This window comes from Elephantulus edwardii, unplaced genomic scaffold, assembly GCF_000299155.1.
Source record: "Elephantulus edwardii isolate Elephantulus edwardi_28Jun2011 unplaced genomic scaffold, EleEdw1.0 scaffold00083, whole genome shotgun sequence".
In the NCBI taxonomy this organism is placed as follows: Eukaryota; Metazoa; Chordata; class Mammalia; order Macroscelidea; family Macroscelididae; genus Elephantulus; species Elephantulus edwardii.
Genome location: NW_006399833.1, coordinates 4984702 through 5000021, shown reverse-complemented (window position 1 = coordinate 5000021; position 15320 = coordinate 4984702). Strand labels below are relative to the sequence as shown.

Sequence of the window (15320 nt, the reverse complement as noted above, 5' to 3'; positions counted from 1 at the left end):
AGAGGGTGTAGCAGTTACTTTGCCTGTGTTTCTCTCTGAATTTCTGAACCAAGGGAATTGTCTGTTCACTGCCTGTGAAAGTGGCCTCTTCTGTTGGATAATTGTTACAGCTAAGTCAGACAAAGTTGCTCCAGATTAAAAGCAGTTAGTTAACTGGATGTGAGGAGATGTGAGGCTCAGGGAGGGAGAACAGGTAAGGCAGGCACACCCACAGGTGTAACTCAGGTGGGCATGTGTTCAGACATCTGTCAAGTGGGCACACTTGGGGACCTTACTCAGATTCTAGGTGTCCAGGTGGGCACACACGGGGACCACACTCAGGCTTCAGCTGTCCAGCTCACGCCCATTAGGCTAACTGCCAGAGTGGGCATGCACTGGGACCTCACTCAGTTTGCAGCTGTCCTGCTCACACCCAGCGAGGCTACCTGCTCATGTGGGGATGCATGGGGACCTCAGTCAGGTTGCAGATGTCAGGCTGGTGCCCTGTGGGGCTGGCAATTCTGGCAAGGCCAGCAGTTCTGGCGGGGTTGGTGGTTTAGGTGGGGCTTGCCCAAAAGCCTTTTCTTTAGGAAATAGATGGTCCATCCTGCTTCCTTAGTCTGTCTGTCTTAATCAGAGAGCTCCACCAAAACCCATCCACAATGGGAAATCCTTTTGGAGTTTAACATACCAAAGACAAAGATTTCAGTATCACAGCAACCCCAAGTAATCACAGTACAGCAAACTGACAGACAAGTGCTACACCACTTATAACAATGTTCTTTCAAAATTTAAATACGAAAGCCCATATCAGAACCAACCTATGGCTGACCCTCCAGTTGAAGAAATTACCCACCTTTCTCCTGCAGAGCAGCTTGTGGATTTGAGCCACCTGCCTTTGAGTTGGCAGTGCAACTTCCTTAACCTAAGCCAGCAGACCTCTCTCTAAGGATACTGTGCTCTTAAAGTAACCACCAAGAGGTAGTCTAGCTGGTACTAGCACCAAGGTGGGAAAAATCAGGGAAGCTGGAGACCCAGGCTTTCACATGAAGTTTGTCACTGAGAAACGCTCTGTCCCTGGATGGGCTTTCCTGTTTATTAGGGTCTCAGTTTCCCAAGAGGTTAGGTCAGATGATCCCTAAGAAACTTTCTAAGCACAACACAAAAAAAGGCCAAGTACTTTCTTTGATTCATCCCTGGAGAAGCATTTTCCACAAAAACCACAAATTTCAAATACTTTTGAAAAGTTGTTGTTAGGTGGTGGTGTTTGGTGCTGTTGAGTCAAGTACAACTCATAACAAACCTATGACCAGCAGATCTGAACCTTGTCCTATCCTGTGCCATCTTTACACTTCTGGCACATTGCGGCAGTCACTATGTCAATCCACCTGGTTGAGGGTCTTCCTCTCCTTCACCGACCCTCTGCCGTTTCCAGCATTATGTCCTACTCCAAGGAATAGCTCCCTCCTAACAAAATACCCAAAGTATGTGAGGCAAAACCTCATCATCCTTACCTCCAAAGAGCCCTCTGGCTGTACCCTCTCCAAGACATATCTGTTTGTTCTCTTGGCTGTCCATATTCAGAGCTCCTCTTCAACACAACAGCTCGAAGGCATCAATTCTTCTTCTGTCATCCTTATTCATTGTCCAGCTCTCAGATGCATAGCAAGTGATCGGAAAGGCTATGGCCTGAATAATATGAACCTTAGTCCTCAAACCGACATCATTACTCTTCAATAGTTTGGAGAGTTTCCCTAACTGCAGACTTTACCAGTGCAATGTGTCTCCTGATTTACTAATTGCTGAAAAGTAGTCAGGAAAAGTTTGAAAAGTGGGGCACTATAATGAGCATTTTTTTATGTGACTTTATCCATCTAGGTGCCACAGGCCTTCCAGGCCCTCAGGGTATTCCAGGCCGGAAGGGAGACCAAGGGAACCCAGGTCAAACTACACTTGGATCAACCGGACTCCCTGGGAGAATTGGTTTACCAGGTATACCAGGACTGCCAGGTCCACCTGGTAAGTTATTAATTTCTCTTTTTCTTAAGAGTGGAATCCAGACTGCAGAAGAGTTTTACTTTTTGCTTTTAGGTGTTTGTTGGGGTTTTTTGGTCTCATATATGAAATGGTTAATCTAGGCCACATGACAACAGCAGAGCGGTAGTGACAAAGACCATGTTGCCAAGTAGGGTACTGTGATGCACATTATGTGAGGATTTATCCATCAGGATGGCTCAGTTCTCCTAGGGTCTCAGGCCCATCCTCAAAAGCTCATTATATCTCAGTCAGAACACTGCCTTTACAGGCTATTAACTACAGCTGTTGGTGTTCTTATTCATCCAAGAACAAACAGGTCATCCTGATAACCAAACGCTACCTAATGCTCCTGGCTCTTGTTTGTATTCCCATATCTTTCACTGTTCTCAATTCCTAGGCCTCTGGTCTTTTAGCTCCCAAAGAAGCAGCATTGGTGCTGTCAAACTTCTCCTGGTCTACACAACTCCAGTGGGGTGGGCTGAGAAAGGAGAACCAAGCTGGAAAACCAAGGTGGAAAGTAGCTGCTTAGAGCTTACACAGGGCTTTTTCTCCTCAGATCCTCCACCAGAGCTTGAGATTCTAGATGCTGAGAAAATGGCTGGCTGTCATTGACTTTGTGTCAATGATGTGTCCCTCAGTGTGTTTCTTTACAAACTCAGTGTTATGACCACAGCGTTACACACCTGTTACCCCTTATGTCCCGCGGGCACTTCCCAGAATAAGTGCTGGGACTGTTGAGTTAGTGAAGTTACCTTGTTAACTTCTATCTCTCTAGTATATAGTGTATAGTACCTGGAACATGGTAAGCATTCTTTAAATATTGCTAAAATACATCAAGCCAACAGGGAATTCTACTGTGGTGGATCTCTGTCTTTATTGCTTTTTTTATCTGCTCTAGTGACTGAATCTCCAGGCCTCAGACCTTGGTGACTGAGCTGCTGTGCTGACTTTTGTCAGACATCAGATTCCTGGAAGGTACCCATCTTTTTTAATTTCTTTCCCCTGTAGGCCCAGCATTAAAGGTTATATCACAAAAGAACACAGAACCAGGATTCCCAGGCCTCCGGGGAGAACGAGGATCCCCAGGAGCTCCAGGCCTTAAAGGAGCAAAAGGTGATTTATTTATTTATTTATTTATTTGCACCCTGGGATTTCATTGTCCTCCCAGCTTCCCAGAGCAGGCTTGATGAGAAAATCAAAAGCCTTGGGAATCTGAAAAAAAGCAATTTTGTACTTTAAATGGGCATTTGATACAGGATCGCTGCCACTGCTATGCTTGGGGCTCTTAAGACTGACGCTGGCAATTGAAGTCTTCTGGGAAAAGTGGATTGCAGGCTGCTTTTTCTATGTCCTCCACCTGCTGAATCCGCCCTTGATCAGAAGTCACTAATCACCACATTTTTTTTTATGGTTGTTATATACCATGGAGTAGGAGCCATTTTCAGAGGCAGTTAATCGCATGGGAGGAGATTGCCCATTCTTCTCCCACAGGGCAGCTGATGGATTCAAACTGCATGCCTTCAGAATTGCAGTGCAGCTTCTTGCCACTAGGCCAAGAAGGCTCTCTGAACAGGTCGAGACCACTCCAAAACAGCCAGTTGGCTGCAGGAAAACAAGTCTAGACCCCACTGACATGGAGGAACTGATTACTTTCCTAGGCGCTTGGCCTACACTGCTTCTCACCGTCTTTCTGCTGCTTTGGGTCATTCCTCCATTCTTTACTTTGAAGTAGGAAGATTGCTAAAGCTCAAATAAGTCAATGTGTAATTGTCACAGGCCAGGCCAAGGGTGGAAGAAGAGGGGAAACTACTAGCAAAAGAAAGGCTTGAGGATGGGGTAGGAGTTTCAAGGACTTGCGATCTCACCTTCTTCCCTCAACCTTTTCCTCAGCCCCAGAGAAGTCCTACTTTATGCTATTTCTTTCTCGTTGTTGTTTGCCATTGTTTCTGCATCAACCCATAGCTGACCCTCTAGCAGGTTTTCACAGGCAATAAATTGCACAGGAGGAAGTGCCCATCTTTCTCCTGCAGAGCAGCTGGTGGATTCGAACTGCCTATCTGTGCTGGCAGTGCAGCTCCTTCACATTGAACCACCCGAGTTCCCTACCCGCTCATAAAATTTCAGTACTGAAAAACAAGAAGCACTTTAGAGGTTTTTGGAAAACATAGCTTCTGCAGTTCAGCATCAAGGATGATAATTTGAGGAGAAAGAACATTAGATTCTAAATCTAGAGTTTAGTATGTTCCTCTGGACCCTTCCTTGACTCCCTCACCACAGAGCCAGCATGTTTCTCAGTACCGCTCTAAGGCAAGGACGACTTTAATGCTCCCTTTCTACATTTCTGTTAGGCCAGAAGCCAAACCCACTGTCACTGACTCACTTCTGACTCGTAGCCTTCCAGCAGAAAAAAGGAGAACTGCCCTTTAGGATTCCCAAGACTGTACATTTTCATGGAGGAAGATTACCTCATCTTTCTCCCATGGAGCAATTGGTGGATTCAAACCACTGACTTTTTGGTTAATAGCCTAATTTACTTTATTAGAGCAGAAAGTTCCGCCAAAGTCTATAGTACATGAGAATTATCTCAGGAAAATTACTAAAAAGCAAATAATTTGGTTTGGCCTTTAAGAGTCAGATTGAGCAAGTCTCGGATGGGCCCAGTACTCTGCCTTGTAAACAGGCCTCACAGGTGACTGATATGCTAATATGGAGAGCTGAGTGTTCACTCAGAGTTTCGGGGAATTATCATTTTCTGAAAGCAAGAAGAGGGAGCTCTGGTGGCTTAGTGGGAAGGAATTGTGCTGCCAGCCCAAACGTTGTTGTCATTGATTGCCTTTTTTTTTAATTGATTGCCTTTGAGTGGAGCTTGACTCATAGCAACCCTATGAACAAAAAGCCTGAAGCCCCTCTACAACTATCGACATTTATCAAAGTTCATAGAATTTCTGGAGGCATGTTGTTTAGGAAGTGGATGCCACTCCTGCTTCCAACACAAGTGGATAGCTTTAACAAACAGAAAATATGTTCTCTTAAAGTTTATCATTGTTGTGTACTGTCGAGTTGGGACCAACTCATAGCTGACCCTCCAGAGGGTTTTTAGAGACAATAACTTGCACAGGAGAAGATTGCTTGGCTTTCTCCCTCAGAACAGCTAGTGGATTCAAATGGCATACATTTGTGTTGGCAGTGCAATTTCTTACCACTTATGAAGTCCTACTTCAGGGTGCTGGCTATAAGGTAAGGTGCTCTCTGTCATTCCTGGAGGAAAGTCCTTGTTTCCCTAACTGTCTGTAGGTTTGCCAATTATTAGTAATCAGCATAGGTCTTGACTTTCCCCTATGTCAAGGAACTTTCCAAAGAACATACTACACGCCTGACTATTCTTTCTGGGTGATACTGAATTTTCCCAAACCGTAGACACTGTGAGTCCACCAGCTCCATGGGAAAATATGAACAGTCTCCTCCCGTGTGATTTACTCCCTCTGAATGCCCGCAGGAGGGTCAGCTGTGAGTTAGTTCCAACTTAGCAGCACACAATGACTAACAGCGACAGTGTAGACATACATGAATGGACAGTGAGCCTAGGTCATGCGCATGTTCTCTTACAGCCTTTTGATTCCCTGCATGAAGATGGCTGGCTGAGTCACAAGTTGCTACTATGATGAGCTCTTGAAAGATGGTTTGCTTTGTTTCATGATTTCTTCCCCCCACCCCTTTCCTCCAGGGGACGCAGGTCTTTGTTTTTGTGATGGTGGTATCTCTAACACCGGACCACCTGGAGAACCAGGCCTGCCTGGGTCACCAGGTCGTATGGGTCTTCCTGGGATCAAAGGGATTCGTGGAGATGCAGGCTCTGAGGGGACCCAAGGTCCAGCTGGGAATCCTGTAAGTCTTACCAAACTTTGGCCCTGAGTGGGAGGCAGCAATAGGAGTATCCTGCATGTACCACTGATCTGCTTTCTAAAGCACATTTTTTCTTTTTATTAAATTTTATTCATTTTAACGAGCATTCACAGAGATTTTGGGTTTTCATTCATTCATTGTTGCACTGTTTTCTCCACTCTCATCCCCAGTTTGTTCTTCTTCCCCCCCCCATGTCTGTTTTAATTGTCCCATTGCCACAGTGCTTGTCAAAGCCAGTTCTGATTAATCTCCTTTGTCAGTGTGTCCCTTGCCATTCCCTATCACTCCTCCCTGAGAGAGACTTCATCCTGATTCATAAGGAAAGGGGATGGCGTATTCTCTTAGCTACTTCCTGCTGAAAAGGGACGCTATGGGTTTCAGGGTGAAGGTCTTCTCTCACTACTCTAAAGGGCCCCTTTGGCAGTAGGAAACACATAGACTATTATGGAGATTGATTTTGGAATTTAGATGCTCTGTTATCAATTGTGCTTAGCCATACTTGTTCATTTCCTTAAAGATGTATCATGGAACTGTTGCAGCCTAGAAGACACAAATTTAACTAACAAGTTAAAAGTACATGAGTAAAAAATTAAAAGCAATAATATTCCAAGTAGAGGTTCTAACAGTGGCACAAATCAAGTTACAGAGGGAAGGTAGTTCTCCAATCTATAGTAGAAAGAAGTCTGTCTAGATGTTCCCTAAAGCCCTTTTTACTCTCGCTCATTCATTGCTGTCAAGTAGGAACCACCTGATAGCTGATCCTGTGTTGAGCTTCTGAGGCTGTAAATAGCAGGGGAAGAGATTTCCCACTCACCTGCCTCTGTTCTCTTCTTACCTCCTTTTTCTCTATCCCTTCTTTTGTCCCACAACATGTGTGTGCTGTTTACATTTGTCCAGCACTATGCTGGCTCCTCAAGGTAAAATTGTGTTAGGACTAGGCTCCTGTCATCAAAGACTTAAAAATTTAGAAAGGACACAGTGAATAACTGGGCAATTATAATCCAAGACAGTGACATAATAAAGAATCCAGAACAGTGGCAGAATGCACCCAAGGACCTGCCTTCAGTCAGACCTTACTTTAGGTGCTAGAATTCTCTGAAAGTTGTGTCTCTTTAATTATTCTTTTTTGTCTATTTGTCAGGGTTTGTTTGGACCTCCAGGTCCTACAGGCCCCAAAGGAGAGAAGGGGGATCCCACCCTCAGTCCAAGATCTGGGGTGCCAGGGGAACAGGGTGATCATGGCCCTCGGGGCCACCCAGGGGAGGCAGGAGTCCCAGGAAAGGATGGAGCTCCAGGTTTACCAGGTCTGCCAGGTCCTCCGGTAAGTTGACCATACCTATAAATCCTCATGTGCACCTGATTTAGAGGTCCCAATCGCCAGTGAACTGTCTGAAAGGATAGAACAGACAGATTTCCGAAGTGTCTCTTCCTAGATTCATTGAGACAACCAGAACATGTTTTTGCTCTATATGTTTTTCATTTCTGTAAAATGAGAGTATGTTTCTGAGGTTGGAGCATTGTCTCATTTGATATGTGCTAGTAATGAGTACTATGGAGATGTTGCTCGAAGGGACCATTCTTGGAAAAAGACATTGTGCTTGGAAAGGTGGAAGGTCGGGGGACAGCGGGAGGTGGATTGACACAGTGACTTTATCAGAGATAGTGACAGTGGCACAGGATAGGGCAAGGTTCAGATCTCTTGTTCATTGATTGGGTCACTACGAGTTGTAGTGGACTCGACAGTACCTAACAGTGATGATAATAACAATTGATAATAACCATCTTCCTGGCTTTCCCCTTCAAGTAATCCAGCTACTTTCTGTGACCTCAGCAGTTGTTTTATCCTGCCCATGATTCCTTCCATTCAGATCTAGAACCTTTTGTCAGATCACCCAGGTTGACAAGGCACATTCTACACAAAGTCAGAGGCACTAGAGTTGATAAGAGAAAAAAATTAAGAAAAACAGTATCACTGTTCACATTGTTTGCCTCTTTTCTGTGGTCAAAGGGCTCTGGATGAGTCTCTAAGTTGAGTTTTCATTCTTTTTTGTGTGCCGTCTAGGGTGATGCTGTACAAGGATTTGCTGGAGAAAAAGGATTCCCAGGATTTCCTGGTAATAAAGGTCATCATGGCCCACCTGGCTTTCCAGGAATCGGGCTTCCAGGATCTCCCGGACGTCGTGGGCTTCCTGGAGATCGAGGAGTAGACGGGTTACCTGGACAACAAGGTCTTCCTGGGCTCCCTGGTGAGTCAGAGAATGAGATGCCCTTGGACTTGGAAAGCTGAGCCTTTAATAATCTGTGGCTAAGATCCTAGTGTATAAAATGTCATAAGAAAATAATTGGCTGGATGTAATCACAACCTGTGTTTTTTTTCAGTGTTTCATGTAGGGGGAAAGGATCATAATTGCATTAGGGTAAGCTTTGTGTCGGCAACTGAAAACAGCATAAATGAAAATGTAACATATTGCTTTCACACACATTTCTAATTCAAAGATCTTTTTTGCTCATGTTGCCTTTTCCTGAAATGTTCTTCCTCTTTTACTTTATATTATTTTTGTTATGTACCATTTAATGGACTACAACGCATAGTGACCCTTTGAACTAGGCCTCTGAACCCTGCCCTATCCTGAGCCAATCTCACTATCTCTGACCCACCTGCCCACATAACCTCAATCACTGAGTCAATTCATCTCATCCAGGGTCTTCCTCTCCTGCACTGTCCCTCCACCCTCCTGGCCACATCCCCAAATGATTTTATGCTCCAGGTACTGGTAGTAACCATTGATCTTGTTTATAACCGAAGCAGCAACTAAAGTGTGCGTGATCTTGTGTGGGTACCAGCTCTTTCCACTCAATCCAGACAGAAAATGTGATTGGTGTCAGTATGTGGGCCCAAGGTCCTCAAGGAACTTCTGTCCTGGTTTCATTTTCTTCTTTATTTGCTTGGTCTATGCCATTGCTGCTGCAGGGGAAAAGGTTGATAAAGGAACCAGAGACACAGAGGGAGGTCCGAGTACTATACTGGAGCCCTTGCTTGGGAAGGGGTGATCCTGGGCCTGCAAAGGCTAACACTGACCCTGCTTTGGAGACTCCTTAATGCATACTTCCTACTGGAGTGCAGAAGTTAGTGGGCAAGCAACCTCTGAGAAGTGGCCAGTTGCCTTTACCGTGCATGCTCCTGGCTTGGCTGATCTCTGTCATAAACGGCTTCACTTTCCAAACTTTACTGGGACCATAAATTGCCTTGGGAGATACCTGGAAAGATTCACAGATGTCTATTCAGTAGTCATTGGATCCAAAGCCAACAGAGATGTCAGAATATTGAAAGGCCAAGGGTTTGGTGGTGGCATTTCTTTTTATTCTTCTAAAGATGAATTCTGACATGAATGGAAGAAAGTCCAGTTAACTTAGACTGTCTGTTGCACATTTCCCAAACAGAACATGTGTAGCACTGATCTCTGCTTTGTTGAGAAGGTTCTGAATTCAGTGACATTAAGTAGCAGGCAGGGATGTAAAGTGAAAGAACTGAATAGTAGGATAATTTGTTGGTTTTTTTTTCTATTTCTGCCATGTTGACCCTCTGCTCATAATTCACAAAGTCAATGTGGTCCTCAGGACAGGCTTGCAGCAAAATTATGAAAGGTAGCATGTCATTTATTCACTCTACTTTCTTCTCATCTATAATTATTCTTGTCCTGGAACCTTTCCAAATGCCTATATCATTTGCTCCCACCCTCTAATAACTGTTTATTAGCTAGCTGTCACCAATGAGAAGAAGCTACTAAATAGATCTGATAAATTGAGGACTGGTGGCTTTATGCTTGAACTTGGTCCAGAGCTATATGCAGTTAAACCAGTTCTTATTTTAAGATATAAAGTAATGGAAGTGCAAGGACACATGGGGACCATGGGATTACTACTTAGGAGCAGAAGAGGCTTCCACAGGGTCCCTCTTATGATATAATTTATGGAAGCATCAAGAGGACCTCAGCTGGAGGTGAGTACAAGGTTGGGAGCCCTCTCTGAAGGAGGCATCTTACTATGAGGCACTCACCCATCAATATCATCATCATCATCATCTCATTGCCAGAGAACTGGAACCGACTCATAGCTGACCCTCCAGCAGATTTTCAGAGGCTGTAAGTCACACTGGAGGAGATGTCTCATTTTTCTCCCATGAGCTTCAGTGGCTTAGTGATTAAGAAGTTGTACTGCCAACCCAAAGGCAGGCGGTTCAAATCCACCAGGTGCTCTGCAGGAGAAAGACAACAATCTCCTCCATGCTCTTCACAGTCTCTGAAAACCCACTGGAGGGTCAGATCTGAGTCAGTTCTGAGTCGGCAGAAATGAACTGAGTCATCACCCGTGAACATAGTAGGAAAAAGAATCCTCTAGAATAGCTCCATCATCTCAGTATCTGTCAGGATGAAGACAGGTGTGTCTACCTAGAGAGGAGGCTCATGGCATGGGGCAATCTCCCCTTCTATGCAAATATGATTATAGAAATGTAAACTTGTTGGAGACCACTTACTCTGTTTCTCAGGGGGACATTATGCCTGGAAGAAATGAATAAATAAAGACACAAGAGACAAACAACTTACAGAGACAAAACAGCACAGGACAGGACTGGACCGGCCAGACAGGACGGAATTGGACCTGGTCTGGGCAGCTGTGCTATCTTTATTTGTACCTTTTGGAAACAAAGAGATGGATCACAGAGAAATAGAAACTTTAAGGGTTACATCATAGAGCCCAGGCAGGCCGGGTACAAGTAGAAACTTCAAGATTAATATAGGGCTTGGATGGGCTGGGTACATGGTTAGATACATTCAACCAAGACTTCTTTGTATTCATAAACTGTGCTTTCTCTCATCTTGCAACAATCTTATCAAGAGCAGGAATAATAATGAAAGTCGGTGTCTAAAGATGTATGAGAACCGCTTGTAATCTTGGTTCTCAGAGCGCCTTGTGAGCTCTGCTTGCAATCTTCTTTCTGAAGACACCTTCTGTGTGCAAGGCACACAGCCATATTCTAAGGATGCAGTCCTTTACATTCTGTGGTCCTCTACATAAACTACAGAAGGGTGCTCTGGTGGCCTAGTGGTAAGATACTGCATTTCAATCCTGAAGGCAATGCAGTTCAAATCCACCAGCTGCTCTGAAGGGATAAGATGAACAGTCTCCTTCTGTGCAATTTGCTGCCTCTGAAACCCCCCTGGAGGGTCAGCTGTGGATCGATTCCAACTCAACAGTTGGAAGTAGCTGAGTTAGAAATCCAGGAGTTGGCCTTGCTCTGGCTTTTCTGAATACACTCCTTAAGCGTATTAATGTAAACAAAAAAGTCGAAGGCATTGGTGTGGAGTTGGTACAGACTCATAACTGAGCCTCCAGAGGTTCCTGAAGCCCGTATTTCTCCTGCAGAGTTGCTAGTTGATTTGAACCATCGGACAAGGGCCTCCTTTGGGTTTGCAGCACAAGTTCCTATGGACTGTGCCACCAGAGTTCCCTCAAGTAAAACAATACAAGGTGACAACAATAAGGGTAAGCACTTGATAGGGAGCTCTGGTGGCCTCTCTTCCCGTGCAATTAGCTGCCTCTGAAAACCCACTAGTGGGTCAGCTATGAGTCACTTCCAACTCGACAGTACACAACAACAACAAGATGCAAGCCACTCTGCTAAGTACCACTAGCATTGTTTCTTATGATGCACAAAAACACCAGCTGAGGTAAATTTTCATATTTCACATGAGGTTCAGCAAAGTTAAGTATCTTGCCCAGACAGCTACTTAATAACAGAACTACAACAAACAACTTAGTGCCCATCCTCACTTCCCAGTCTGAATTTCAGAATAGTGGGCTAAAATTACCATCAAGCCTTTGCATTTGCAGAGGGAGGTTCTGTTGGAGGGTGTCAGCCAGTTGAATAAGAAGTCTGAATCATCTAGCCATGTATCCATAGATTTAAGAAATGCAATTTGTGATTTAAGGACAGACAGAAGCTATAGCAGTTTATTAAAACTGTTAGCTCTTTGGCATAAAGCAGTCCATGGGAAATTGTTTTAATGAATAGGCAAGCCTTATTTTTAATTAGCACAGAAATTGTTTATAAATGGCACTTGAGGGCACCAGCAAAAAATTTGTCCATTAGTATTTTATTAAGCCTCCCCTTTGTAGTCTTATAAACTCTTTATTTGTATTATGACTGAGTAGAAAATAATGTTCTAGCCAAAGGGCTATGTGTATCTGTTTTGAAGAATTTAATATTAAAAGTGACTGCTCCTTCTTGGCTAGGGAGCTCTGGTAATTTAGTGGTAAGGAGTTGAGTTGTCAACCCAGAGTAATGAGGTTTGAATCCATTACCTGCTTCATAGAAGAAAGATGGGCAATCTCCTCCAGTGCAGTTTATAGCCACTGAAAATTCATTGGAGGGCCAGCTATGAGTCTGTTCAACTTGATGACACACAACAAAATCAACAGCTCCTCCTCCTTCAGTAACAATGTTGATAGTTTCAAATGAGGAGCTGAAGGAGAAGGTCTTGGTTGGTCTGTCATGACAGGAGAGTGGCCTTCAGTGTTCACCTGGTATAGACATACAGGTTCATCTGTTGTTGTTATGTGCTGTCAAGTCACCTGTGACCCATAGTGACCTTATGTATAGCAACTCTGAAGCATCCCCTATCTTGAGCCAGTCTTACTGATTGTGACAAACTAACCCCTATTCCCCAGTTACTGTATAAATCCATCTCATCTGTGGTCTCCCTCTTTTGCATTGACCCTCCACCCTTCTGAGCACAAGATCCTTCTCCAAGGACTAGTCTCTCCTGGCCACATACTCAAAGTATGTGACAGAGGTTCAAAATCCTAGCCTCCGAGGAGAACTTGGTTTCACTCTCTCTAAAAAAGACCTGTTTTTTGTCTTGGAGGTTCATGGTATGTTCAAGACTTCTCCAGAACCACAACTCAAAGGCATCAATTATTCTTCTGTCATCCTTAGACATTGTCCAGCTCTCATAGCAAGTAATTGCAAAGACCATGACATGGATCAGACATCATTGCTTTTTAGTACTCTGGAGAGGTCCCTGAGAGCCTATTTTCCCAATCAATCTATTGATTTCCTGATTGCTGGTGCCAAGAGTGTTGATTGTGGTGCCTAGCAAGGTGTAATTGTTAACTTCAATCTCTTCTCCATCTATCATGGTGATGCCAATTGGCCCAGTGATGAGAACCTTTGTCTTGATGTTGAGCTTCAATCCATATTGAAGACTATAGTTCTTGACCTTGTACAGCAAGTGGTTGAGGTCCTCCTCACTTTCAGCAAGTAAGGTTGTGTCATCTGCACAACATAGGTTGTTAATGAGTCTTCCTCCAATCCTGATGCCACATTCCTCCTCCTAAAGCCCAGCCTCATGAATGATCTGTTCTGAATATAGATTGAAAAGATAAGGAGACAGGATGCATTCTTGATGTACTCCTTTCCTGATTTTGAACCATGCAGTGTTTCCTGCTCTGTTCTGAGGACTGCTTCCTGGTCCTCGTATAGGTTTCATATAAGCACAATCAAGTGATCTGGGATTCTTATGTTCCTCAAGGTTAGCCACAATTTGTTGTGATCCACACAGTCAAATGCCTTTTTATAGTCAATGAAACATATATAGACATTCCTCTGGTACTCTCTGCTATCTGCCAAGAGCCATCTGACATTGATGATCAAGTCTCTAGTCCTATGACCGCTTCTAAACCCAGTTTCTATTTCTAGTAGTTCTCTGTCAATGTTCCAGTCGTTTCTGGATAATCTTCAGCAGGATTTTGCTAGCATGTCATTTAAGTGATACTATTGGATAGTTTCCACACTCTGTAGGGTGACCTTTTTTTTGAATAAATATGAATCTCTTGCAGTCAGTTGGCCAGGTCATTGTCTTCCAGATTTCTTGGCACAATTTGGGGAGCACATCCAGGGCAAGGTCTGTTTGTTGAAATATGGGTATTCCATGAATTCCTGGGACTTTATTCTTTGCCAAGTCCTTCAGAGCAGCCTGAACTTCTTCCTTCATCAGAATTGGCTCTTGATCACATGTTATTTCTTGAAATTCCATGTCAGCCAATTCTTTTTTGTACAGTGACTCTGTATGCTCTTTCCATCTTCTTTTAATGCTTCCTGGATCATTCAATATTCTGCCCATAGCATCCTTATGTATTGCAACTCAAGGCTTGAATTTATTCTTCAGTTCCTTTAACTTAAGAATACCAAGTGAGTTTGGCCCTTTTGATTTTCGGACTCCAGCTCCTTGCACATTTCATAATAATACTTTGCCTTGTCTTCTGAGCTGCCTTTTGAAAACTTCTATTCAGCTCCTTAACTTCTTGATTTCTTCCCTTTGCTTTGTCATCTTGGCTCTCTACTGCATCCTGACATCCATATTGGTCTTTTCTTCTTCCTCCTTCCTTGTAATGACCTATTGCATTCTTCATAGATGATATTCTTTATATCTTCCCAGAGCTCATCTGGTCTTTGTTCATTAGTGTTCAAGCCCTCAAACCTGTTCCTGAGTTCGTTTTAAATTTGGGGAGTGGGGGGTAGACTCAAGGTCAAATTGTTATTTCTGTGGATTTGATTTCACTTTCTTTAGCTTTAATATGAACTTGCATATGAGTAGGTGATGGTGGGGTGATGGTCTGTTCCACAATCAGCACCTGGTCTAGTAGTCACTGCTGATATTGAACTTCCACAGCTGTAATCTATCTGATTCCTGTGCATACTATTAGGAGAAATCCATGTGTAGAGCCTGTGTTTACGTTTCTTATAAAAGGTATTTGCTATGAATAAATCACTGATTGTGCAGAATTCTATCATTCTATCCCCAACCTCATATCTGTCACCATTTTCCATCTACTGATCCTTCTTTCTGGTTCCCAACTTTAGCATTCCACTCACCCTTATTATCAATGTGTCTTGGTTACATGTTTGATAGATTTCTCACTGCAGCAGTTGATAGAAATTATCTATTGCCTCTTCTTTGGCTCTGTTTGTTGGTGTACAGTTTTGGTGGGTTTTTAAAAAAAATTATATTGGTTTACTTACTAACAGGTCTTCCTTGTATACATATGGTTTGTCTAGTCAAGTATATTAAATAGGCTTCAGTAGATCCCAGCTATTGTTTGTTGTTATGTGCCATCGAGTGGCCTGCAACTCCTAGCGACCCTCTGTACAACAGCCCTAAACCCTACTCTATCCTGTGCCAATCTTATTGTCTCTGACACACCTACCCTCACCACCCCAGTCACTGAATCAATCCAACTCACCCTGGGTCTTCCTCTCTTGTGCTGTCCCTCTACCCTCCCAAGCATGATGTCCCTCTCCAAGGACTGGTCCCTTCTTACAAAATATGTCAGACAAGGCC

The 15320-nt window shown here is 43.7% G+C and overlaps 1 protein-coding gene across 1 annotated transcript in view; it reads left to right on the top strand.

Moving 5' to 3' along the window:
• Positions 1 to 15320, top strand: part of COL4A6 (collagen, type IV, alpha 6) — a 121135-nt gene that overhangs the window by 68618 nt on the left and 37197 nt on the right. The window contains exons 17-21 of the mRNA XM_006889949.1: positions 1858 to 1998; positions 3025 to 3129; positions 5741 to 5901; positions 7061 to 7240; positions 7982 to 8165. Coding sequence (XP_006890011.1) covers positions 1858 to 1998; positions 3025 to 3129; positions 5741 to 5901; positions 7061 to 7240; positions 7982 to 8165 — 771 coding nt within the window. The remainder of the gene's footprint in view (positions 1 to 1857; positions 1999 to 3024; positions 3130 to 5740; positions 5902 to 7060; positions 7241 to 7981; positions 8166 to 15320) is intronic.